This window comes from Cyanistes caeruleus, chromosome 11 (assembly GCF_971803275.1).
Source record: "Cyanistes caeruleus chromosome 11, bCyaCae1.hap1.1, whole genome shotgun sequence".
Lineage (NCBI taxonomy): Eukaryota > Metazoa > Chordata > Aves > Passeriformes > Paridae > Cyanistes > Cyanistes caeruleus.
The window spans coordinates 15,314,434-15,341,460 of record NC_141711.1 but is presented as its reverse complement, the minus strand read 5'-3'; the positions used below and the strand labels follow the sequence as shown (position 1 = coordinate 15,341,460).

General features: G+C 42.1%; 2 protein-coding genes across 20 annotated transcripts in view; both read left to right on the top strand.

The window, feature by feature from the left end:
* SFMBT1 (Scm like with four mbt domains 1) overlaps window positions 1–9,371 on the top strand; it is a 143,171-nt gene extending 133,800 nt beyond the window's left edge. For 10 of the 19 annotated variants that reach the window (XM_086845592.1, XM_023935514.2, XM_086845594.1 and 7 more), the window contains 5 exons: window positions 1,344–1,519; window positions 2,235–2,413; window positions 2,545–2,790; window positions 3,018–3,146; window positions 3,822–9,371. In XM_086845592.1, coding sequence (XP_086701718.1) covers window positions 1,344–1,519; window positions 2,235–2,413; window positions 2,545–2,790; window positions 3,018–3,146; window positions 3,822–3,962 — 871 coding nt within the window. In that variant the 3' untranslated portion in view covers window positions 3,963–9,371. Of the gene's footprint in view, window positions 1–543; window positions 592–1,343; window positions 1,520–2,234; window positions 2,414–2,544; window positions 2,791–3,017; window positions 3,147–3,821 lie in introns of all 19 variants that reach the window. The other 9 variants (XM_086845584.1, XM_086845587.1, XM_086845586.1 and 6 more) reach the window with 1 other exon arrangement.
* A 73-nt stretch (window positions 9,372–9,444) lies between these two features.
* The window catches only part of STIMATE (STIM activating enhancer), a 36,345-nt gene continuing 18,762 nt past the window's right edge, over window positions 9,445–27,027 (top strand). Inside the window, exon 1 of the mRNA XM_086845630.1 lies at window positions 9,445–11,797. Coding sequence (XP_086701756.1) covers window positions 11,629–11,797 — 169 coding nt within the window. The 5' untranslated portion in view covers window positions 9,445–11,628. The remainder of the gene's footprint in view (window positions 11,798–27,027) is intronic.

Genomic DNA, 27,027 nt, shown 5'->3' with positions numbered 1-27,027 from the left:
GTGCTGCTTGGGAAGCTTCTCAAGCATTTCCACACATATTTCTTAGTGGAAAAAGATTGTTCAGAAATAAAGTTAGAAGCTTTGAAATGGTCTGACATGGATGTCTTTCCACAGCAGTCTACCCTAAAGCACTCCCAGTTTTCCTGCTGAGCTTTTTGGGTTGAAGCTTCTTTGCAGGATTACTTTTACAGCTAGGAAAAAAGCAGTGAACATATTTGCATATATTTGATAAATCCAGATATTTCTTTATAGTCTGGGGATGGTTTTGTAATTAGGTCACTGTGTTTGCATATTAGAGATTAGATTTTTCCCAATGTGCCACTGCACGCTTTCCCTACATAATTTTGAACGTGTCAGTAATTCTTTTGTTGGATCAGTTTCATGTATAAAAAGACACCTTTCCATATATTGAAGGATTGCTCTGAATTGGGCAATAGGAAGATGACAAAGGTTAGTGTAAATAGAAGGTGTAGCTGAGAAATAAAGAACAAAATATTTGTTTAGTCTCGCTGAAGTTGCTGTTTGCTTTCTTTTGCCACATAGTGACACCAGGGGTATCTGGACTACGATCATTCAGCTGTTTTTTTCAAGGTATTAACTAGGAACTTGCAGGCCTGAAACATCTCTGGTAGATATCAGCACATGCTTGTAGCTGTGCTGGGAGAACAAAGCAGAAATGCTGAGCAGCTCTGGCAGATATTGCACAGTGCAGCTCATTCAGTGTAATGGCAAGCTTGGTGAAAAAGGAATAATTTCTTTTTTTAAATCAAACGGGAGCAGTGTGCAATAATAATCAATCAGGAGTCATGCAATAAGTAACTGTCCTAGGGAATTGTTCAGCTGTTGGACAAAAGCTGACTGGAAATGTGTCAGTGGTCCCCTTGCCTCCATAGGAGCACAGAAAGGCTCACCAAAAGCTGTCTGCTGATACCTGAATGAGCCCAGTGGGTGCTCTCAGCCTTGGTTTGGGGAGCCAGCTGTCCATGTCACAGTGGGCATTTCTGCAGTCCCATAAAAGCAAAGGGAGAGCAAACCATCTGTGAACAAAGAAAACAAAAGATCTGAACTCTGGGACAGTCCTCTCAGATAATGTTTTGTAGTTGTTGATGGAGCAGTGTTGCTGTGTTTGGTACTGCAGCCACCTCTGTGTTGGATTTTCTTTATTTGGGGATCTGACATAAGAGACAGGAGCTCCTGTTTCCTGGACTTGGCAGCCCATAAAGTTCATCACTGCTCATATTTTTTTCTCAGTTTGATCTCAGTATTCTTGTACACCTTTAAATGAAGTCCTTTTATTCTGGTAGGCAGAAGATTCCTAACTGTGCCTGTATTTTCAATGTTAGATACAAAGGCAAGAGCTACCGTGCGACTGTGGAGGTGGTGAGGACGGCGGATCGGGTGGCGGATTTCTGCAGGAAAACATGCATCAAGCTGGAGTGTTGTCCAAACCTCTTTGGCCCTCAGATGGTGCTGGATAAGTGTTCAGAGAACTGCTCTGTCTTGACAAAGACAAAATACAGTGAGTAGTAGATCCATACCAAGGTGAAGTTTGGAGTGTGATGTTTTAGTTTCTTTTGGCTTTGACTCCAGAAGGAGCAGCTCAAGCACTACATAGAGAGGCCTGCAAAATATTCGTGTTCCAGTGTGTAGAGGAGAAAAAATTAATTCTGTATTAAGTGGTGGAACCGTGGCTTAACTTCTGTCATGTGCTTAAAACTTTATCTTTTGAAAACAACTTTTGAGACAAGAGCTGACTAATGTAATTTAAGCGACAATATAAATTGCTCTTACCAATTTGTTGTAGGGAAAAGAGATGCAACACCTTCAAGCTCTTTTCTTAGTTTTCAGGATTTTTGCAGACTGGATTTAACCATTTGACACTGTGAGAACAAACAGTGCATTGAGGCCATGTTTAAAAACTACAAATCATCATATAAAGCGCCAATAAATTGAACCAAATCTTTAATAGTTTTTGTATAAAAGAGGATCATTTGGGGGCTTCCCAGATAAGGAGGAAGTAAATTTTTACAGGGCAAACAAAGTTGGTCAATAACTCTTTTTTCTTAAACCAAATTGAAGTGGAAAATACAGACATACTGATTTTGAAGTTTTGCAGAACTGGGATTCCTATTGGGAAGTGTCATTCTACTGATTTTCCAGTCCTGATGAGGGACAAACATAACTAGTGATACTGAAGGTGCATTTCAACACTGCTCTGTTCTTCTGTCTGGTAGCACACTATTATGGAAAGCGGAAAAACAAGCGGATAGGTCGGCCCCCAGGTGGCCACAGCAACCTGGAAGTAGCCATGAAGAAACCAAATAAAAGAAGGAAGAGACGAAAACATTTCTTTGTTCATAAGAAAAAACGTTCTTCTACGTCCGTGGATAACACTCCAGCTGGATCTCCCCAGGTAGGACCCTGCCAGCAGTGCTCATAGATCTGAGATGTGATCTTTGACTGCTTCATTTGAAACAGCAAACATCAGTTCCTTGTAACTTCAGGGTTACAGCTGCCGCTTTTTCTTCTTTCCTAACTGTTCAGGGCAGTGGGGCAGAAGAGGAGGATGACCAGGATGAGGTTGATGAAGAGTCTCTGACTGAGGACAGCACCTCAGAGCACCAAGATGAACTGCTTGAAGAATCAGAGGTGTCAGAGAAGAAATCCTTGTCGTCATCTCCCACCCAGAGTGAACTGTCCCATTCCCTGGCTCAGGACCGAGACAAGCGGAAGAGGAAGCTCAGGACCTTTTCCTTTTCTGACGATGAAAATAAACCTCCTTCGCCAAAGGTAACTTGGAATGTAGATTTCTGCTCTGGCTTGTTCCCTGCTGAGCAAGCACCAAAATCTGGGGAGTATTAACCACAGTATTCTCTGTTACCCTGTGAAGGGCATTGTGAAAACTTCAGAATAATTGAAGTCCATGATTTTTGTTATGGTTGTGTCATAGACTGCAAAAAAGATGGGTATATCAATACCCATGTGTGATATTTTGTGAATTCTTTTGGCTTGTCTAGGACATAAAGATGGAAGTTGCTGAAAAGCTGCAGCTGGACAGTAACCCTCTGGAATGGAGTGTAGCTGATGTGGTACGATTCCTCAAATCCACCGACTGTGCTCCGCTGGCGAGGATTTTCCTTGATCAGGTATCATTTCCTGTCTGTTAAATGTTGAATCTGTCACTTGGCTTTTTATCCTCTAAAGAGTCGGAAAAAGAATTTTTTTTTTAATAGGGTTCTGAGGAAACAAACACTTGTGTAACCTGCAACAGTTTGAGAGAGTTCAGGGAATGACCAGAATTTTTCAGGTTTCTCACTACTGAGGGGAGAATATTTTGGTCTGCAGAGCATCTGAATCCTATAACTACAAATAATGCCTACAACAAAGCACCATGACAAGAGTCAACATTTTATTTGCTTCTTGATTAAAATTTGCCATAAAACCAGTGTTAAAAATTAAAACTAATAGTTAGGGTGGTTTATGATGGTGGAAGTTCCAGATATACTTCACCTCTATTTTTATAGAAAGATGCAGTAGTTGGTTAAAATTACTTTCTTCATGAAATTTCCTGGGTTTCTTTTGTTGGGTTGTATTTTTTACAGTAGAATCTCCTGAGACTCTGTACCTCAGTGGATTTGAGCTGGCATTTTAAGAAGCAAGTTAATTTGTTGTGTGTGAGAGAGATTTTTAAACTGCATGGGGGAGCATGAAAGAAACATCTAATTCACAAATGGTCACAAATCTGAAATTATAGCAAGTCAAAGCTGAAGGAGCAGGGAGAATAACAACAAAGTCACTGTGGAATTTTTGTGTTCTGACAGGAAATCGATGGCCAGGCACTGCTGCTGCTGACCCTGCCCACTGTTCAGGAGTGCATGGACTTGAAGCTTGGACCAGCTATTAAACTCTGCCATCACATTGAGAGGGTCAAACTTGCCTTCTACCAGCAGTTTGCAAACTGAGGAGCAGCCAAGTTGAAGTGGACCTTTGAAGCACAACTACAAAAACATGCTCCTTCCTCTCTAGCAAGTAAAGCCAAATGAACTTTAACTGAGGCCTTGGTGACCTAAAAGTGTGTGTCAGCCTCATTTTTTTCTATTTCAACAGAAGGAAGACAACATCTGGAGCAAAATGCCAATGCAAACACAGGGGCTACTCTACCAGCTGCCAGCTCGGGAACACAATAGTCTCTTGCTCTATGGTTCCCTTTTTTTAATGTATTTTTTAATGATTACAGAAAAGTCTCCTCTTGTGGGAAACGACATTTCAATAGTTCTGTTGGCACGAAACTTTAAAAGGAGGAACGGATCCTGTTTACGTTCGCATGTAGGCTGCCAGAAATAAACTTTCTGTTCCTGATGTTTCACAGAATCCCCTTCCCTCCCTGTGGACAAACACTTGCTTTACCACAGCACTGACTTTGGAATGTGTTCTTTGCACATTCGTGTGTTAATGTTGAGATTTTTAATGAATTTGTTCATTGTTAGGACAACAATGTGGCCACAGGGTTCTGAATGTACAGTATAGCAAGAGTGTGGTTCCTTTTGAAGTTTTTGTTTGTTTGTTTGTTTTGGTTTGTTTCACTGTTGTTGGTTTTGCTTTTGTTTTTACTACCTCTGTAGCCTGAACAGTAGAAGCGATGAACTAAAAAGGGAGGGAGCTGTTCTTTTTGGGCACATGGTCCGTGGCTGCACAGCAGTCTCGCTTCTGTGGGCATGTCCAGAGTGCAAACCAATGTCAGCACACAGAGCTTCTGTTCCAAAGCTCTAGCTGAAACTTCTGTAGGCATAACCTGGATGTTTCCTTTTTTCAGATGTCAGAAAACTTAATTATTTTGCACTTCTCTTACAGGCAGGCTGTAGGACATAAGGAAGGAAAGAGAAAGTGCCTCTGCATTTTCTATATTTGGGTTATCAGATTTTTATTGGGTTTTTTGTTTGTGGTTTTTTTTTTGTTTGTTTGTTTTGGTTTTTTTATTGTATTGTATTTGAATTTACTTCCTTTTTCTTCTAGCAAACAATTGGGCCATGTATATGGGGCCTGTCAGCAGACTTTTGCTTTGCTACCTGAACATCTATTTAGAGAATACACTAAGGAAACTGCAATCAATAGAGGGCTGCAACATAGCTCTGCCAGTGTATGCATTCTGGAAACTCTTAGGAGCTTGACTTTGTATTTTTAACTATCTACAGATGCTCAGGATCAGACTTGATGAAAATTTGGTGGGTTGGCAAGGGATTTGTGTGCTTTTATTACAGAAAAGGAAAAAGACCAGTGGGATATCTTAGTTCCATCACAACTAAGACCATCAGAGTAGACTCACAGTAGGATGAACTGCTGATTTTAATTTTCCAGGGTAATAAAACCCAATCAGCCACGTGCTGTAGGGCAGTGTTTTACACTTTGAGCAAGAGGGCTTACATTACTTTCCATTATAGGTGTGGGGAAACTCACATCAGGCTCAAGATCTACATCAAATAAGTGTTGAGTTTCAGCTGGCTTGCATTCATTCACTCTGCTTGTTCTCAGAGTGTTTGGAGGAGCACAGGCAGGAGCTGGATGTGTGCAGCTCTGCCCCTTTATGTCCTAGTCAAATCCATCTCTGCAGGAAACCCCTGCCCTACAAAAACATTTGAGTTAGGAAGGTGCCTGCTGCAGGAATCAGTTTCGGAAAGATGCAGTTTTAATGAACAGGGTCTGCTCTGGTCAAATGGAATGATTCAGGTGTCCCTTAGGCCCAGTGTGACTGGCCATTCCAGAGCTGTGAGCTGCAGGATTCAGCAAGGATGTGGTCTGTAGGCTAAGAGCTGAGTTGGCACAGCCCATGACTGTACCTGACACGTTGGTGTTGAGGGGGAGCTTCCTCCAGTGAACACTGCGGGCACTAAGCCAAGCTCAGTAACTGGGGGTTGTTGCTTTTGCCCTTTAGAATAACTGCCTAGTCAAGGCAGAACTATTGGCACAAGTATTAAAATAAGATTTTTTTTTTTCATTCCAGAATTGAAATGTAAATGTCAGACCATTTATTGGCTGAATATTCCTGAGGGAGGGGCAGTGTGACACTAGGACGATGTTTCTCCCACATTGTAAGCAGAGTGCAAAGACACAATTAAATTGAAATCAAAGTGTCCCTTTTTCCTCCTTACACCAGATATGTGGCCAATAAATGGATGTTTTGGCTCTTCATATTATGCTTAGATCATTTGCCTGTACTCCAGTCCCTTAGGACAAGCTCATTCATAAGCCATTAGGCTTGAAAAAATTTCTAAAGAAATAGTGCTGCTTTGCTGTCAGCATCTTGTCTTGAGAAATTTAACCAGCAGAGAACTTCTGGGCTGGAAGATGATGCTTTTGGGTCAGTGCAGTAGAATTCCCAGAGTTCTGTTGTCCTGCTGCCTGGCAAGATTGACCTAACCAAGAGATGTTGCTTCCACCTTTCCCCATAGACAGATAGATGTCTTTTTAAGTAGTTGTCAGGAGAGAAGAGAGCTGAACATGTAATTTAGTGGACCTGTTAACATGGTGCCTGGGGTTTAAAATACAAATGTCATACTTCCTTTTCTCAGTAAATAAAGCAGTCAGCAGTTTCAGCCATTAGTGGGATACTTACTGGTCACCTTTGGCATGTTTTATAGGCTGGATTTTTCTGCCTTGTTTTGGGAGGCACTGACAGTCTGGTCCCAATGGGATCTATTTTTGTTGAGATTTTCAAAAGGGATGTTTTCATTGTTTGTGAAATGTTTTTATGCTGCACACGGGTACTGTACACTCTGTTTCCTGGAAAAAAATGCACTCTGTTTTATTGCTGGATTTAAAAGGGATACTTGGGGCTTTATCTTGATGGATGGTGTTTCTACTTGACTCTGTTTCAAATTCCTCTTTCTCTATGTGTGGCAGATGACACAACTGCACTTACTTGTTCATCTTACTCCAGTACGACTTGAAATGAGCTCACGCGCTGCTTTAGTCACTCTGTTTCTTCAAAACTGGATTTGTGTAGCTGGTGGCTGAATCTTGGATTTGGGTGACAGCATCTTGGATTTGGGTGACAGCAATCTTTCACCACCAGAAATCACTGGGACTGCAGTAATTTAGGGTTCAGGGCTTGTGCTGTCCTCTAGCACCATACAGTACAACAAAGCTGGAATCCAGGAGAAAGGCACTGATGTCCTACAGATGTCTCCAGTACAAGAAAATGATCTCTCCACTGAGCCTTATGTACTGGTAATGTGGCTGGTAACAAGAGTTTGCCCTTGGATTGACCCACTGAGGGTTTGTGTTCTTGCTTGTCATATTTTCATATGCATTGTGCAGTCTTGGGTTTGCACATCACAGCTTTAGAAATCTGGTGGTGCCATTTTGACTGTACTAAGCTTAGCCTTGTTAGGCAGGAAGATTTTGTTGGATCACTGTTGTGTGCTTTCTGCACCAACTCAAGGATTCTGTAACAGAGAAGTATTTGACCTCCAAAAATGCCATGGAGGTCTAATGTGGTAGAATTATCCCCAAAGCACAAGCAGCTTGCAGTCCATCCTAAACTGAAAGCAGTCCTTCCAGGAGAAGAGAGGTACAGCACTGACCTTGGTGAATGAAGACTACTTTTTTCCTAACTCTAAACATTTTTGAAAGTTCCTCTTTGAGGAATGAAATAAAAGGCAGATTAATTTCTGTACTGTATAGAACTCCAGGTCTGCAGCCTCTCCTGGGATTAATGGAAACAGCACATACAAAGTTCAGGAGTGGTTTTAAAGATTACATTCTCTGTCGCAACTTTTAGCAGTATTTTGTTGTTGTTTTAGGATTTGGTAGTGTTTGTTCTTTATTCCAGTGATGCTTTAAAGGAGGGAAGGAGTATTTAGCTGCTAGGTCCACAGAAGTGTAAATATATTTACAGTTGATTGGACTGAGCACTCCATTCTTCTGTATGAAGTACAAAGCCTTGGTACTTTTTTAGCAGAAAGCCCAGTGGCTTGTGAGATTTTTGAATGTAATGGAATAGGCTTCAAAACTATCGAGCTCGAATTGGAGACTGGATACCTTTGGACCAAATCTCTTGTTACTAGATGAAGTAGCCTTACCAGAAAGCCAAAAATATGATCCTGTACAAAGCTACTCCTTTAACCAGTCCTGTCACAAAGTGTCAGCCTGGTTGCTGCCTACTGTGAGCTCAGATTACCTAAAAGTAACCAAGCACAAAGACATAGGCTCGGTCAGGAGACTTCAGATGTAGGATGAAGGCTCCCCTTCCAAGGGATTGTGTGCCGACCCCTTGTTTCAGAGTGCTGCCGCCCTTCCCCAAGCATGCATGAGCCTTGTTTTCAAGGGCAGCCTTCTGGGTGAAGGATTGCAATGGGACTTGGGAACACCAGAGACAACAAGCCTCTTATTGTTGTAAAACCAAAATGCTGATCTGTTTGAAACACAAGGAAAACAAGTTAAGATTAGTGATACTTTGTCTCCATGGTCATTTGTAGCTTCCTCGGCATGGTATCTGTTCTGAAATGCACCAGACATGAAAGTGAGAAGATGAGATTTTGATGAGAAGTTGCTCTGTTCAGGTGCCCAGCCAGCAGTGTTTGGCTCAGCTTTAAGCCATGGAAGCGAGCAGGTCTTGCACTGACAGAGTTCCAAGGCAGTGGGTCCGAGTGACTTAGCACAAACAATGGGAGCCCTGGCCTGGCACAGACCCGGGGGAGCAGCCCTGGGGCTTGGGGACAGCTCATGGCACGGAGTCAGCTCTGAGCTCTGGGCACAAAGGAATTCTCACCCACTCTGAAAGTTGTTGAGCACCAGTTTCCAAGAAACCTCATGGCAAAACAAAAAACAATCTGGAGGTGTCATGTTTCTCCTCTCTATTTTTTTTTTCTTTTTTTTCTTTTCCCCCCATGATTTCTGTTTAAAATAAATTTAAAATAATCTCTATAGACAATCAGAGGTCTTCTAGGAGTCTCTACCCAAAAGGGTGCCAGCTCCACACTTGTGGGCCTCTTTCTTATACTAACTCATTGGAACTGATGCACTTTTCCTGTATTTTGCCTTTTTTAATTAGCTGCTTGTTCTTAAACAAAGATTTAAATGCATATTGTGTTGTGTCCCTTCTGCTTGTTTTATCTTTCTTTAACTTTTAAAAGAAAATATATATATGCAGTGAGACTGAAGTACTACATGGAAGAGAAACATGCACAAGAAAATATGCCTATTAAGTCCCACCATTGTTTGAGCAGGTGTAACAATTTAATCAGAGGATTTTTTTAAAAAATATTTTGGATGGATATTTTACTTGTTTTGTCTGTAAATAGTGTACAAAAGTTTGTGTTATATGACAATTTTAAGTGGTTGTAAGAAAATTAAAAAAGATACTTAAACTGTTACTGATGGCTTTGGTGTTAATATCATCATAAATGCTGCTGCAGACCATGAGCAATTTTCCAGCTTGGAAAACTGTGGAAAGCTGTCTGGCATGTTCCATGACTTGCATAAAAGGTAAATGCAAGCCACATAAAAATACCACTTGGAGAGGCTTCATGTTAGACCTTGATAGGGTTTATTCAGTTCCCTCAAATGCAGGAGTCCTCTTTATCAAAGCTTCTTCTAAGGTAGAGGTTTTGTTTCACGGGGTGCTGAATCCAGTTAATACACAGGAGCTGAGGACAGAACCTACAAATTGGAGTAATTTTCTTTTACTGCCTTATTGGAACTTTGGAAGTTGCTTGATGCAATCCGCTGCAAACCTTGTAGGTGCTGCAGCTCCTTCTGGATGGTTTTGTAAAGGTTAGCGCTACCCCAGCAAGCTGAAATTTTAAAACAGGCTGGTTTTGCTTCCTCTGAATAACATGAGAGTCCACAGGATGCTTCAGAAACAACTTTGCCTTGCAAAGTTCTTGTTTCCTTACTTGGAATTCCAGCAGATTGTACTCAGCACTTGTTTCTTGGCTGCACTTCTGTTACCTTGAGCTGATTTAACACTGGGTGCAAAAAATGCATAGGAGTGGGATGAAACTGATTTGCTTAACACTGTCTTTAGACCTCTATAAATATGTAGGATTTAACATAAATCTTCTACTTGCCTTCACAGAGCACTGTCTGCTTGAGAGAAATCTGAAGGCTTGTGAATAGCACATAGCAGGAGGCAGTGATTTGTCTGCCACAAGTTTCAGAAGGGCTTATAGGAGTCATGTTGAGAAGAAACCCTTGAAGAGGTATTTTGGGGAAATGATCTGTTTTTAAGCATGGAATATGTAGTAACATGAGGCATAAGCTCTTTGAGTTATGTTTCCTGATTCATGTCTGAAACACAGGTTTTGTGTGTAAATAGCATTAGGTAAATCTTTAACCAGTGTTGGGGTCCAGGTCAGGTATGTGTGTGGGATCTCTAATGTTCAGCAGCAGCTGTGAAAGCTGAAAAACCACCCTGGGCTACAAGCAAATAGGTCAAGTCCCGCTTGCAAATGCAGTTCCTGGTGGCTGTTACCACTGCGTGCAAGGGAGAGAAAAAGCAACCTGCTTCAGTCCCTGTGTCTTCTGTTAGGTAACAGAGCTCTTGCTTTGGCAGCTCAGAGCAGAAGAGTGTTGACCTGGGGCCAGAGCATTTTGGGCAGAACATTTTGGCTGTGTGCTCTCTAGGTCAGAGAGCTGAGAGAATTTATTTTCCTAGCTGCAACTTCCAAACATTTATGACACAGCCTAAAAAACAGAGAAATCACTGTTGTGTGCCAATACTGTTTGGCATCACCTGCCAGGAGGGACAGTCACGTAGGTAGGTTTGCAATGTAGACACAACAAATGTTATTTAAAGAACTATTGATTCATGTGCTTGGCTTTGCTTTCTGATAGCCTTAAACATGTGCTTTCTGGGTCATATTTATAACTGAATTCTTATTTAGACCGGGATTTTAAATTATTTAAAGAAATTAAAGAAGTTGTGTAAGAAAGCAATACAATGCAACATGACCTGGGTTGATCCCACACAAAAATAAAAAGCTACATTTGGTGCAGTTCTGTCTGGTGAGGATGAAGAGGGGTACAGCACAATGAGGCCAGTCAAGGCTCACTGGCCAATAGGTCCAGTTTCACAGTTTTTCAAATGAAAGTGCTGACATGTTTTGTTAAATCTGTTGGGCCGGGGGTTGCCCTTTTCCAAGGATGAAACATTTTTGCTAAATACCCCAGGTCATACTTTCTTCTTTCTAGGGTGATAGCAGCCCTGCCTGACCCTGTGCGGTCTGGGCTAAGCAGAGTCTCGGGTGCTGTGGTTCTGACCCGGGGATTCCTCGGGGCTGTGGTGCGTTTTAGAAATGGGGGTGGACGCTGGAGCCGGACGGTGTTCGGATGCTGGAGCCAGGCAGCAGCAGCACCGGACACTCCTCTGCCGTGCTCCTCAGCGGGCAGCCCTGAGGCCGAACCCTTGCTCCCGGGGACCCGGGGTCGGACCCTGTCCCGGTGGCTGTCGGTGTCCCGGGCGGAGCGCTGAGGGCCGGCCGGGCGGTGACGCGGCGGGGCGGTGTAGGGGCGGGAAGGGGCGGTGCAGGGGCGGTGCGGGCCGGGCAGGGAGCGCAGGCAGCGGGGCGGAGCGGCAGCGGGGCCGGCACGGCCGCCATGCGCCGCTGAGGGCGCCGGCCGGGCCTCGCTATGGGGGCGCCGCCGCCCAACGGCAGCCTCGGCCTCACGGCCGGCACCCCGCGGCCCGGCCCGGCGCCGGGGCCCGGGGACCGCGGCTGCGAGAACGGCGCACTCATGGACAGATTCGGCATCTTCCTGCAGGGGCTTCTGGGCGTCGTGGCCTTCAGCACCCTCATGCGTGAGTGGCGGGGCCGCGGCCTCCGGCCTGGCGAGGGGCGGCGGGGCGGCCCGAGGACGGATCGGGCTCGGTAGCGGCGCGGCGGCCGCGCTGCCCCGGGGCCGTCCCGGGAAGGGCCGGGCTGTCCCGGGCTCCCGGCCGGGGAGGGCTCGGAAGGGCCGCGGCGGCCTCGGGGGGCGCAGCCGCCGGCGCCGCTTTGTGGGTGCCGGGTGAGCTGGAGCGGGGCCGTGCGGGGAGGCCTCAGAGGCGGTGGCTCAAGTCCTTTCGGTTTCTTAAACTTGCCTTCCTAATGCTCGTACCCGTGCTGATGGAATTTATTGGGTGGGTGTGTGTTCTGCTTGGAATACTGCCAGCAGGAGGAGGTGGTGTGTGCGGAACCGCTCGAGTTTGGGATATACGGAAGTCACGGGTTTGGCTGATCAGTTTTACTGCAGGTGCACCTTGTCATGTCACCAGCAGCCAAGTCACACTCGTTTCAGTCGTGCCTCGCTTCCCTGGACGGCCATTCCTGGGATGTGGAGCAGCCCGAGAGCTGTGTGGCGGCTGGCAGAGCTCAGCTGACGGGCAGCAGCTCCTTACACTGCTTTTGAGTGTGGTGGAAAGACAAGGAAGGTCTGTGGTGGCTCTAGCTCTGTGGTGAGGGAGTCACAACAAAGTGAAACAGTTCTAATGTATTTGTATCTATCCCGTGGTCTAGTTAGTATCCTTTGGGTTGAGGAGTGGAAAAGAAACCAAGTGCCATTACTCAGCTGACAGTGACCTTGCTGGCAGCAAAAAGTGGGAGAGGGAAAAGAGAACATCAGGGACGTGTTTTGTAGCTTGATCTAAAGACCAAGATCCTGTTTACATTAGAATTGCACTGATGCCTTTTCATGCTGCTGTCACACTATTATGGTTAACTCAGATATTTGCTAACGTTATATTTGCATGCCTTAGTGTCTCAGTCACTATTAACAATTACGTTGCTCTTGTAAAAGCTATGTGTGTAGCTGTCATCCTGTGGCTGAAGGGCAGCAGTAATCACCAGTGTAGCATTTGGTCAGTGACAGCAGCCTCATAGTTAGAAGTTCTAGCAGTTTCCAAACAGAAGTACCTCTGTGTAAGAAGGTGATGGGCACACAGTGTCAGTTTTAGATTTAAGGGATACAGATAGGTAATTCTTATGGATTGGGCATCAGAAGATGAAGATGTTAGTTGTCAGCATGGTATCTTTTACTGGAAATAGTATCTTTATGCATATTATAGTAACACTAGGCTAAGTGAAGACAAGAAAAAGTGACTATAAAAAGTAGGGATGAGAAAAATGAAAATGTTGTTGCTGGCTGTACTTTTTGACTTGGGTTAGGTACTGTTAAACCATGAACTGTGAGGAGGCTGTTGATGCAGTTGTGGCAGAAGGGAGTGGAAGGAAGGCAGCCAGTCCTTGGAATGTCCTGGTGAAAAAAGGAGTCTGTGTCCAAAGCAAACTAGAGCAAACACCTAGCAACTTATCAGTCATATATTCAAAAACAGAGTATAGGTTTGTTTGTCTCAACTTTGCCACAGTAAAGTTTCTCTTCCACAGTATTTTGTGCCTCTCCCTGAGCAGAAGCTGGTGACACCACATGAGCCTGATACACTGGTACAGGAGCAGGTCTCTCTCTGTCAGGGGCTGTTCAGTGCAAAAATTCTGTTTGTCTGAATGTTTCTATTCACTAGCACCATAAAGTCACTCCAGGACACCTTTTATGTCACATGCAAAACACCTGGTGTGTTGTTCCAAACCCTTTAAAGTTTCCTCAACAAATGACACTTTTTGTGACAGAAAAGCAGAAAATTTTGGCTGAGAATGGAGGGAGAGTGTGACCTCAGCAAACATCTGGGCACCTACACAGCTGTTCCTGGGCTGCTGGATGACACAGCTGCTGGAGCTGCATCACAGAGATGGTTGCATTTAAGCTGGAGTAGCTCTGCTCCTGTAGCTGTCTGGCACAAGAGGCGCTGGCACTGAGGGAGAAACAGGCAGCTGTAGGCAGGGGCTGCTTGAGATTTGTGACTGCAGTCAGGCACCTTTGAAACAGCAGTAATTCTCCTTGTGCAGCTCTATCATTTCTCCAGCTCTTGTCTTCTTACACATGACTGTCTGGTATTTAAATTTAATAAGGAGGAAGTCACTTGTCTTTTTTCTTTTTTTTTTTTTTTTTGAAAGGAAACAGTCAAAGGAGATGTTCTAATACTTTAGTTGTGATTAATGGTACTGAACCCTCTGTAGTAAAAGAAATTAAAGTAATGGCACCAGAGATACATTGCACAATAGCTCTTTATGCACAGAAACTGTCTTTCTTTGAAAAATATTTGATTTGACATATAAAGAATAAGAAATTTTGGTAAGTGGCTAAATCAAAGGCTGACCCAGACGTGCCCTTTTCTAGATAATTTTTACCATGCTTGCATTCTGTGGAAAAAAAGGAAATATTTTTAAATGTATCTGTAAGAGAAGAAGGACCTTTTCTGTGCCTCACTGCTGGATGTTCATCTACAAAGAACTGAAGAACTGTTGTGAAACCAAAATTATTTAAGATCTGACACTCTGGTGTGCTGCCTTTTTATTCATGCCCCTGTTCAGTTGCTGTGAAGCTGTGCTGTCAGCTGACCTGCCAATGACATCATATTCAGATTTCATATTTGAAGGGCTAAAATGTGTTAAGAATCAGGTTTTTAGTTCACAGAAGGTGTGGTGGCTCTCTGCCAGGGTGAGTGTGAGAGCTGTCCTGCTGTGTCTGTCTTCTGATACTGGGAGGAAAGGCTTTTCCACCAGGCACCACACACCAGCTTACCTCATGTGTTCCCTCACTACTGAATGGACACAACCAAGGAGTGACAGGAACAGTGAATTTCTCACTGTGAACTGACAAAATGTTCATCTGAAATTAATTCCTAGGTTCCTTTTCTTTGTAGCTCTTGACTCCCCATTCTGACACACAGGGAATGCGGATCAGTTTTGCTCACTCACCCCACCTTAGCATTTAAATAAATTACTTCCTTCTAGGTTTTTCCAGATTCAGATATAACCTGTCACAAGCCCCTAACCTTTTTCTTGTGGAAGGTGCTTTAGCTAGTGATCATCTGTCCTGAGTTTACATGAGAGCTTCCCTATCTCCCTTAAAAAGAGTAGAAGTTTGCATGTGGTTTTTATTGTTTTAAGTTAAGGCCTCACAAATCTACTCCTTAGTCTCTCTGGTTCCAAATTGTACCCTGCTGTTCTTTATGTAAAGCAAGTGCAGGGAGGTCCTTTTCTGATGTCTGACTCAGTTGTGAATTCACTTAATGCTATCAGAGCCCACCTGTGTTGTATTTTATTACTGTGAATTAATTTTACTGCTCAACTGTGAGGCTACAGATGTGTGAAACAGTTTCACCCAGATGCTACAGAAGTTCCAGTACAGGAAAAGCTGAACTGAAGTTAGGTGAGACAACTTCTGTTGGGCCTCTCCTGACCACAGGCACTCACTCCCTATCCAAGGGAGCTAACTGATGGAAAAACACCTCATTTTGTCAAGTCTGCTTGGACTGGCAGCCCTCTTGGACTCTGGTTGCTAACTCTCAGACCTGTTAGCCCAATGGTTTTATGTGTATTGCTTGGTTTTGTTCTTGTCCCTTCTGCCTTACATATGGATTTGTTTTTCACCCTGGTTTGTTTAAGCTAAGCACTTCATAACAGGAAGTCTTAATGAGTTTCCCTTGATGCAAGAAATACATGTTTATGCTATGGGTCACTAAGCCAAAATACTATTTTTTCAAAAGTTGCTGCTATCATATTTGTGTCTTATTTCATAGGATCTTGATTTAAAATGATGACTTTGCTCCTTAGGTATTTTAGATTCCTTGGTGCAATACTTGTGTTTATTTCCTGATGCCACAAAAGCAAGTTAAATACTTTACTATAATACCATGTGTTCTGTCTGTAGTTGCAAGCACCTTCTGAGCATTCTGTGGTTGGGTTTTCATCAGTAGTGAATGATAAGAGAGGGGTGTTGGCAAGGAATTCCCACACATCTGTGACATTAGGTGTAGGTTTAAATTACTCCATTTTTATTACCCAAACCTGGGAAAGGCATGGGGGAAAACCTGCTGCCTATCCCCTTACCCTGTCTGACAAACTGTTTAAAGTACTTTGTTTTTACTAATCTTTTTTTGTCAGAATACTGGTACCTTATCAGAGTGTGGCAGTGTTTGTTTTGGGCTACTTAGGAATGGCTGAGAAATCAGATGTGAGTTGTATTGATGAATTATTGAAATAGAGGAGTCAGCTTGTTCTCTGCAGGTAGAAGGGTTGTGTCTGTCTGTGAGGAAAATATAAATATGCTGTAAAGGAGATCAGAGTGTGGGAGTCTGTTCCCTTTTTATGGCCTTGTTGCAGCTTGTGTCTGTACTCCAGCTGAGAAGGGTTTACAAAAGTGGAATGATTTGGTACAGGTGCAGTGAATACTTGAGTAGGTGGGTTTGCTGTTGAGAGTCACAGATGCAGCAAAGAGAAACCATTCTAATAAAAGATACTATAAGTATTGTAAGGTGCTCCCTTTGCTTACAGTACCTTAAAGGAAACACCTTACAAACTACATCCTTGATGCCAGTTAACTTTACAGCAGTCCCACCTAAAAAGCTGTCCAAGGAGAAGGAATGCTTTTTCACATAATGAACTTAGTAGGTAGTATAGTAGAATGTGAAATGCCTTAGCAAAAACCTGCTTTTCAGAGGAATTATTTCATATTTACATGAAGGTAAGGGGGTAATTTTGTGGGAATAATGTTCTGGGGAGAAGGAATTAAAGGTCATTCCAGCTGCCTTTAACAAAAAAGCATAGGATAAGCTATTGGATACAAAAGGTCTAAACCATATGATTTATTTGTTTTGTACAGCAATTTTCTTTATGATTGAGCAGGCTTAGAAAATATGAGAATGTGATAGCCTGTAATATCAGCATTGGCATACAGACCTCTGAGCAACAGCAATTAGTTTATTCTGCATGGCATTTCCTGACATGCTGGGAAATGCCTGCTAGCTTTATTAATAAAAGCATTTATTCAAAAGATTTTATATTATTCTGACTTGCTAATACTGCATCCTTGAATGTATTTACTCGGAGTGATGCAGTTCAAGTTCACGTGAATTCCTGAGGACCCCTCAGCAGGGGCCTTCGTGTGTCTGGTATTGAAACTTGTCTCGTACAGAAGTGTCAAATCACAAATGGGAGCTTTCCTAGTTATGAAAATATGGACAGCATTGTACTTGAGCACCGCAGACACGATGCAAAGTGTGCTTTATTCCTTTTCCTAGAACTCTCACAAGTGCAAGCTCCTAGTGCCTTGCCAGGTAAATGCAGAAGTGGCATTCCAATGTGTGCAATGAGTTTCAGGAGTACTCTGAATCAATCCCTCTGCAGGTAAAGGAAGACTAGTAAGATGTGCTGTTGATGTGTGCTAAAAGGCGAGGTTTTTAAGAAGTAGGAAGTGCGAGAAGCTCCCCGGGGAGCGGCGGTGGCGGGGTGGGGCAGGACCCTGGACAGCTCCCGGGGCCGCGGGCAGCCCGGGCCGGGTCACAGCGGGGCCGCGGTGCCCTGACCCCGGGCCGCGGCTTTGGCCGCCTGCAGGGAAGGGCTGAGGCAGCTCCCTCCCGTCTGGCTGCGGGCCAGGGAGGAAACAGGATGGAGTGATGGTAATAGAAAGATGTGTTATTCTCTTCCTCCTTCGGGCCCGTTCCGTGGCAGTTAGTGACGGTCGGTATCGCAATGCAGCGCAGTAGCTGTCGCTGTGTAGGTTAAGTGTCTGCTTGTAGCTGCAGGACTTGGAAAAGCCCTGTGAGGTCACTTTGGTCACGGCCAAGTAAATTGTGCCTTACAATGATCCAGTGTTTCCTTATCCCCAGATGGTGAGGTATCGCTTGCAGCCATGCAGCATTGCTGCTGCTTGTTTGTTTTAAATAAATCATCAGCCCTTCCAGTGCCTCTGTGACATCCAGAGCCGTGTTTGAGACAAATAGGAGAGATGCACTATGAGTAGCAGAAAAAAGAAATCCAACCCTGCCTAGATTAGTGAAGTAAATTACTTTATTTTACCATGCTAATATTGTATTACTTTTCAACACATGAAACATCTATGTGGAATAAATTCTGTCCATTATGAACTCTCCAGAAAAAGGCAAATCTTGCTGACAAATTTCATGCTGTACAAAAGCATGTAATAATAGGGTTGGGAACTGCTCAGCTGAGCCTTTTTAAGTGAAGAAAATAACTTGGTTTTTTATTAAGACTGCTTGCAGGATGTCCAATTCTTAGTTGCCATAGATTGTAATGGCACTTTATTGGTCCTCATGCCCTACTCATGACAGGTCATTAATATTTTAGTGTCACTAACTATCCTTGAAATGCCATGCTGGTAAAAGTTAAGACAAGGAAAATAAGGCGCCAATTTAGACAAATAATCTGCAATCTCTAAGTCTCTTTTCATTAGGTCTGATACCCGACTTTGTCTTGTTGGCTCAGAAAGTGTTACATTTCCTTATTACTCAGCTGATTGCTGGATGTAGTTGTAGGCCTCGTAATAAAATTGTTCTAAGTATAATTATACATGCCATTCACATTATGAAATGTTTAGGGAAAAGGATAAGTTATGTTGACATTTGTAAACTATTAAAAATGATAAATTATCCAGGAACTCTGAAGCTGTGTTTAATTAGGATGAACTTCTGGACTGTTAGCTAGACTGGAGTTTAACTCTAAAGTGCATCATGAATGTCTTCTTGACTGGTGTTTTATAATTAAATCTGTAAGGAGCTGATTTGTACAGACACACAGGGTGCAGTTTTGTGTTCTGTGGTGATATTAATTTCATGGCTAATGAAGTTTGCATTCTTAAAGTGGTATTTAACAAGGTCTCATCTTGTGTATATTTTGTTGATGAAGTGAAAAATCAGGTCTGCTTTCTCATGCCTGCTGGTAGGAAATGCTTTGCATTCTCAAAGATTTCTTGATCTCAGCAAAATTTATTCCCTGTGAAACTCAGTTTGCTAAATCTCTGGCAGACTGAATACAAGCTCAGAGTTTGCATGAGTCTGCCTTTGCAGGTGGTGTGGTGTGGTGTGGGCATGAAAATTTAGGGTTTAGTCAGGAATAGCTAAACCTATTCACAGTGATGGTCATGGTAATGAAGACCTGTTTTTCTGCCACTTACCCTGAATCACACGTTTTATGTATATTTGTTGTCATAAACTGATACATATGTTGTCATATGTAAGGAAGGTTGAGAATGAAAATGAGTTAAAATGGATTTAAGAGTTCAAATTCCTCATAGCTCACTGTTCAAGGTTCAGATTCATAGTTCCAGGTGTGAGTTAGTTTACAGACATGCAGAGCTACAGCAGGGGAAAGTTGTGTAAAGGAAGTTACTAAACTTGTTTTTTTCCGGGTTTTATGATGTTTTTTCCTCTAAATGTTGCTCTTTTGAATTTTTTAATATAATAATCAAACATTGTTTTGTAATTTGATACGTTTTGATATGGTTTTGGTCTTCTGCCACATTTTTGGCTACTCTAGGTTCTTAGACCAAGCATTCCTCCTCATGGTGATTAATATATGTTGGCTTTCCTGAGAGAAAAGGAAAACTGTGCCACAGTTCCTTGTTTTATCTGGTCCTGGGACAGTAACAAGCTCAGGAGCAGCTGGTCTGGGAGCTGCAGAGTGCTCAGGATGTGAAGATTTGTGACAAGGAAGTTGCTTGGAGAGGTTTCTCCACTGCTCCACTGACGCTGTGAAAGGGATGAGCCCATGGAAGTGACTACAAATAAGATTCACAGCAATCTTGGACAGAGTAGCCAGTCCCCTTGAGTAAGTTCTTTACTTACAGGAATGACCTTTGCTTGCTTTTTCTTGTTTCACTGTGATTATTTTTTTTTCTGTTTCTCAAAAATACAGGATTTTTCCATGGAACAAAAACGACTTTTCAATTACAAGCAGCTATTCACAACTACCCGCATATATCTTCCGTCTCTAATAATTTTTGAAGATGCTATGCTCTGAAATTTTAATTCCTTTTTAGAATAATTGTCTTTACTTCCTTCCTGGTACTGGAGAAGCTGCTATTCAACATCTTCCAGCACACTTTCCTTGCTTTGAGGCAAGGAGTGTGACTAACAGCCTCTGTTATTTTATGTACATAGGACTTAAATGCTGTCTTTGGAAGGTAATTGTAATGTTAGAAGATGAAACAGTCTAAGGAGCTTTGAAATTATGAGGGGGGGAAGCCCCACCCTCCTCCATCTAATCTTAAAACCTTGAGTTACTTATGCAGTATGTTTTCACTGCTGGCATTAGGTTTTGGTGTTCTTAAGGAGTAAGTTTTGCAGGTGGAAATTGTTAGATGATTTCACCCTGATTTTGTAAATTTAATTTATGAAGTCTATACCTAGTTGTTAGATACATTATATCAAAGTAATCTGCGTTATTGGCCTCTGACTCTCCTTTCACGGTATTTGATCATGTGTAAAGAGACTCTATGAAAGTAGGTTTTGTATCTTTTGTTCTTTTTGAAACAGTTGGTGTTGTATGAAATGTCTGTTTTGCAATTTAATGCTCTGGTAGTTCCAGCCTAGAAAGACTGAATCTGGTAAGCAGAGCTCTTTAGAATTTAAATGGCCTCTGAACATATAATTTACCTCTACCTTTGGCCTCCTTGATTTAACATATTTGCTGTTTCATCATTTTTTACAAAGTTTTTACAGTTTTCCTTTTACATCTTTTTTTTTGCATCTGACCATACATTTCAGGTTTACTTTCTGCTTTTAAAACTGCTACAGTTTCTGCCTTGCTTAATATTTTAATGAATGGTGATTGAGTTTGGAGCTGTGCTTTGGTAGTTCTGCTCATTCCCAAGAGCTGATTTAAAACAAGCAGCTTGAATGACTTAAAGTTCATTGATATCTGTTGTCATACTAATAACGTTCAGAAAGCTTCATGTATTATTGAGTGATCTGGTGAATGCTGTACGTGAAAATGGTGTTGTGAATCGTAAATTGTTGCTTAGTGCACATTAATATGGATTGATTCTATTTGTTTTGTACTAAATAATTCATGTTTCCCAAATGGTTCTGATTTCTAACAGGGAAAAAAATCCACTTGAACAGAGCAGACTGTATTTTTCAGTCTTTGCTGGCTGCTTGTACAGCATGACAGGAACGGCACAGCTGTTTTTCTAGCAACCTTGCTTTTTCATTTGGTAGTTGTTTAATGATACCTGGTTCAGAGTACAAAAGTGTTTGCAGGAGGGGTCTGTATCAACTTTCTAAAGTCAGTCTCACAGGCATTTTCACTGGAAGCTTAGATTTGCTTTGCTTTAACTATCTCATACCTGTTGAAGAAACAGAATAGCAAAAGCATCTGTCCCTGAAAGTGCTGGGAAACTGATTTATTATGGCTTTCAAACAAAGCACACCTTAACCCAACAGTGTTGTGGATGCGAAATGCAAAGATAACAAATACCTGTCTCTTAAGACTGAATCATGGCTTTTAACTTTATTATTTGGATAAATATTTCCTAAGCTACTTGTGCTGTTTACCTTAGAGTTCTCAAAGCAGTTACTTGCAGTACTTTATTTTTAGTATTTCCATGGCTTTTGAGAGCTGAGGGCTGGATGCTTCTGTTTACAGGGTGCACTGTAGATGCATTTTATGACTTCTAAAGTGCTCCTCTCTCTGGGGAGATAGCAAATAGGTTAGTAATCAAAAGTTAGAAATTCTGTGCATTTCTCCCTCTGCTTAGTTTAGCTGTTTTTAAAGTAAGCTTTACCTTTAAGGAAAAGGAAAAAAGCTCCATGACAATGGCTATTGATGTGGTGTGTCTGGGCTGCTGGCTCAGCTAAGATGTATTTGTTTCCTTTATTGACAGCCAAGTTAATGCATGTGTCAGAGCCACACTGTCATGTGCTACCAGGATGCACAAGACCAGTCTTGCTGAAATTGTTCTAGGCTGAGTTGTATGCAGGTAATATGATTTATTTGTGTCTTCTACAGCCAATCTATACAAGCTAAGGATTTAGGAAAATTTTTTGGAGCTTAAAGTACGAACATGTTAGGAATAAAAATCTTGCCAGCCTCATGTAATGCATTTGGCTGCCTTTCCTGAAGCAGCAGAATCATCTGATTTATATCATCTTATTTATTCCAAAGCTCAGACAGCAGTATTTAGGGTTCTGTTCCTGAAAATTATTTGTCCTCTCCTCCCCTGCACTATGAAGGGGAGCTTTACTTTGTGATAGCCATTCCCTGCAGAATGACTGTAAAGTTTTTGCTCTCATGAAACCTTTGAAGGGACAAAATTTACAGGTAGGTTTTTAGCTGACTGTGGAAGCAGGTAGGAAGTAAATGCTTTTATACAGGTAACTTTCAGTTACTGTATTTCACCAGCATTTATCCAGCAAGCACTTCTGCCCATTTGATAAATCATGTGAAATCCAGTGCTTCCATAAATGACACTTTCTTTTTAGTCATCTCATGTCATCTGTGTTGAGACAAAGGAGCCCAGGTCATGAGATAGCTGGGCTTGATGGATGCTTGGCACTGGTGTGTTTAACTTCGCAGTAAAACAGAGCCCCTTGTTCTGTGCTCTGACAAAAGTGCCAGTCAGGCCACAAAGGTTTTGCTGCCTTAATCAGGACATTATCATCACTGCTGCCAGTGAGCGGAACAGAGACTGGGATAAGATCTGTGGTTTGCAGGTACCTTGTGGCTGTCCAGGCACTGCATCTTTAGTGTGACATGTCCCTGAATCACCAGCTGGCTGGGTCATTAAACTTGATTGTGTCCAGTTTTCTATAAAGTTTCTCTCTGTGTCACCTTCTTTAATTACACTGCAGAATCATTAAGGCCGAGGGCACAGTGGCATTAAGAAAAGGGTTGGGTACTTGCATGGTTAATACTGTTTTCTCTCTTACAGAATTTAAAAATCGTTTTTGCCAGGCAGCAAAGCTGGGGGCTCATGCACTTCATAGTATGTCAGTCTAATACTGACTAGAACAAAGTGAGTTATTCCATAACTTTCCTTGAGTGAGTTACTCCATAACTCTTTTCATCATGGAGAAACTGTGTTTCTCCAATGCAGCAATATCACTGGAAATCAGTTCTAGTCCAATATAATTTCTGCTTTAGTATTATGAGTGTCTCAAGTGTGAAAAAGTCTGGGTCCTTAAGCAAAAACATGATGTAGAATTCTGGGGCCCTTATGCAGGGAAATAAGCAACAGGCTTTCAGGGTACCCTCCATTTCAGCATGTAGCTAATGGGACATAGGAATAGAAGGAAGAATTTTCAGTAGGGCAAAAATTGGATTGCCAAGAGCATAGTGCTTTTTGGGACTGGAGAAATGAGTAGCATACCAAAAATACTGGTTCTTTTGGTGTTTTTTTGCAATCACATTTATTACCTCTTTTTAAACAGATGCACACAGAATTCCTTTTTTGTTTAACTCTGAGTATGGGGAGGCACCAAGCTCATAAGTGTCACAAAAGTCTCTGGGAATTGAGTGATACATGGTTTACACACCTATATATTTTCTGTAAGGCATCATTGTAGCCTATTCTCATTGGCCATGTTGTTTCTTGCACAGTTAATTCTAAAAAGAAAAATTCTATTTTTGGGGAAATCTTTTATGTAATCTCATGTAATTACTTTTTCTTACTGTGCTGCTACCTCACTGTGTGCTTAAGAAAATAAAGGGAAGGGGACAAAGTGAAATGGCAAGACAAGACTCTTAAAGGCTTTGGTTTAACAGTGAAAGGAGGTAAATTCAAATTAGTGATAAAGATCACAAATAACATGGAATTCACTGGTAGTTTTCATTCCATAGTCATGTGCATTTTCAAGACTTACTAGTGTGCATACACTTGTTCAGAACAGACATGGTTCCCACTGTTGTGAGAAAAGTGTTGATTCTAACAAGTAGAACAGTGTTTTTCAAAGTCTTCCTAAATAGAATTTTTTAAAAAAAATCTGGCCTGCATATGCAATTGACTTTACAAGTTTTTTACAGGGTTAGAAACTGTAGGTTCAAATTTGTGAGGCATATGGTCTGATATCCAAATGTTCTGAAAATAGTGCTATTCTTTGAGAGTGGCCGTCTGAAAATCTGCATCCGATTCCGAGCTCGGGTGCTCCTGCTTGGTGTAACTTCAGCTGTTACTCCACACACAGTGAGCAAACAGCCTTGTACAGGAAATTTGTAATCCTTGTCAGGAATGCTGGAAATCATGTGAATCAATACCAAAGTAGCCTGCAGATCCCAGCACTCTTGCACTGTGAGGGCTGTGTTGGAGGCTCTGTCTGGTTGCAAACCTGTTATTTGGGAAGCTTGCACTGCAGCAGATTTCTCAGTGTGAGATTCTGTCCCTCCACGTATGTGTGATTTTCAGTTAGCCATACTTTGATCCTTTGATAATTGGTTCAAATCTTGGAACTTTTTAAGTGTCAGATCACAGAAAAATGAGTTCTAGACTTACATACCAAATTTTCTTGGAAGGAACTCCAAATGTCACCTGCTCCTAACTCCTGCTCAGAGCAGGGCCAGCCCATGTCCCCTTGCTTGGAGCACTCTCCAGGGTAATTTTCAAGGTCTGTCAGACTGAAGTCTCTGCATGTTCTTTGGGAAACTTGTTGCAGAATTTAATTGCTCTCACTGGAAATTTTTTATTTCTTTCACCCTGGAATTTCCCTGGCTCCAACTTGTGGCTGTTTGTGAGAAGGGTCCAATTCTGCCCCAGCTGAAGCTGCCCACGCACGTGAGGAAATGTGAGTGTGGTGTACAGATGTGATCCTCACCAACTTTTCCACCTTTTCTCTCTGGCCAGCTCGGCTGTTGCTTTGCTGAGGTCTGATGGCAGAAATATATAGGAGGTTTATGAAATGAAACACTCAGTCACATGCTTTGTCTGTGACCCATCTTTGAAAAAGTTTTGAGAAGCACTGGAAACACAGGTGAAATTCCCAACTCTCTCCTCAGAAGAGCAGTATTGTCATAGTGCAGCTGCAGAGGACACTGAACATGTTGATTTTACTTCTTTTTAATTTTAAATTAATGAGCTAGAGAAATCTTTGATCTTTACTGGGGTCAGAAAGACTTTTATTGAGAACTGCCAGAACCTGCATCTAAGAAATGCAGTAGTGCATGATACGTAGAAACATTTCAAAGGTGTGTGATGACCCAGGTTTGTGCTGCTACAAGAGCAACCATCCAGAAACTTGGAGTTCTTGAATCTGTACTGAAGTTACTTCACATCAGCAAAATAGTTCCTGTGGGACTTCTTGAGGAGATGAAGGAGAGAAAGAAAAGCTGGATTTCAAGTGTTGCTTTGCATATTGACAACTTAGAGAGGTTTTATTTCATTTCTTATCTCTGTTCTGGCCCTTATGAGAAGACCCTGTGAGTCTTCTGAAATTCTGATTGCAAAACTCCCACGTTAAAGTAAGTGTTAGAAACCCTTCCACAGTACTCTAGCATTAATTATTCCTAGAATTTCAATGAAGTGGGAAGACAATTCAATGTACTTGAATTTTGCATTAGCAATACTGTGTCTTATATGCTTATCTGTTATCTGTCCATCTGGCAGCTCACATGCTTGTTGGCAGAAATGCTTTTATTTCCTTTCCTGAAAAATTCTGGCACTGAATGTATAAACAAGCAGCGCTTCTTTCTTCATTTATAATTCAGCATGAAATTCTGAACATTATTAGTTAATTAATATTAACTCTGGTGGATGGTTGCTGGTGCTCCAAGCTGGAGCATATGGAGCAGCACCGCGTCCTCGCAGCCAGGAGCCGGCAGATTGAGATCCATCTGTCAGCTGACACACGCACGAGCCCAAGTTTGTGCTGAGACTGCCAAGAGAAACTGGGGCTGGGACTGGGAATAGCAATCTTGACTGCTCCTGGGGGAGGGGAAAGGGAAAAATTACTTTCCCCTCCCCAATTTGATAGGTGCTTAGAAAGTGCCAGTAAAGATTCTGTAAAAAGCGTGCTGGTTTTTGGTTCCAAAATTAATGTATTACTAGTGAGCATGCTGAGGACCCTCAGTTTACAAGTGGGGTTGTCTACAGCCTGTTGGGATTTTGCTCAGTTTAGTTACTGGGAAGGCTCAAGTTCTGCACCAGGGATATGTTGGGAAGTACCTGGCAGTGGCTGCATCTGTCAGAAACACCTGATGCTAACAGACACTGCTGCAGGGAGCTGGGCTGGGCAAACAGCACTTTCTTATGGACCTACTGAGTTTCAAATGTACTGCTACATATTCATCAAGTTGCAACTCCAAAGTTGCAAAGATTTTACTCATTTAATTTGGGGGAATGCATGTTTGTGCTGTGGTCAGCCAGTTACATTCCCAGAAGATAACTGCAGAGGCTTTCCAAGCTTGCCCTCCTGTTTAATGTTAACTCAAATGAAATGTTGTGTTTCTAGAACTGGCCAGAGAAACACAGACCTTATCAAGGCTGTTCCTCAGTACAGATAAAATTTGAAATGCTATTAGTGGAATTGCTTTTGAGTATCCTCTTCCAAAATGAATTTGTTGAATTTTCAAAGGAAATTAATGAATCCAGAGGCATTACACAATTTCATAGCAATAACAGACAAAAGCCTAAGCTTGGAATTCACCCCTGCCCAAAGCAAGCACACCATAGCAGCGTAATGCCATTTTGTCTGCAGAAAAGCATCTTGCTCTAACTCCACAGTAAGCTGAAACTTCTGTTTCTTGCATTTGTTTTGTGATGCTTTGTGGCTTCCCATTGTTACACAGAACTGCCACTAATTAAAGTAATCCTTAGTGTGACTGAGGAGGACTTGTCATAAATAACAAACTGGTTAACTTGGCTGAGTGTTGCTCATTTTTAACAGAAGTTTTATATTTATGTCATGCTGTTCACAGAGAAAACTGCTGGCAAATGTTGCTATTACAACTTTATCTTTGGTTTAAATGTACAGTCTTTTAATCTTGTCACTTTTAATTTCTCAGGGGTGTGAAACAGTTTGTCTCTGCTGTCAGAAGCAGTGACAGACAGTGAGATGGCAGGTTGGCAGTTTGGTGGCCCCTGAAATTGTTGCCCCTCCACCTTGGAAGTGATTTATTTAATTGTTTCATGAGGACAGTTTACTTTGGGGAAAATTGCCTTACTTGTGAATAAGTTATGATTGGTTCAGAAACCAGAATGTAGTTTAAA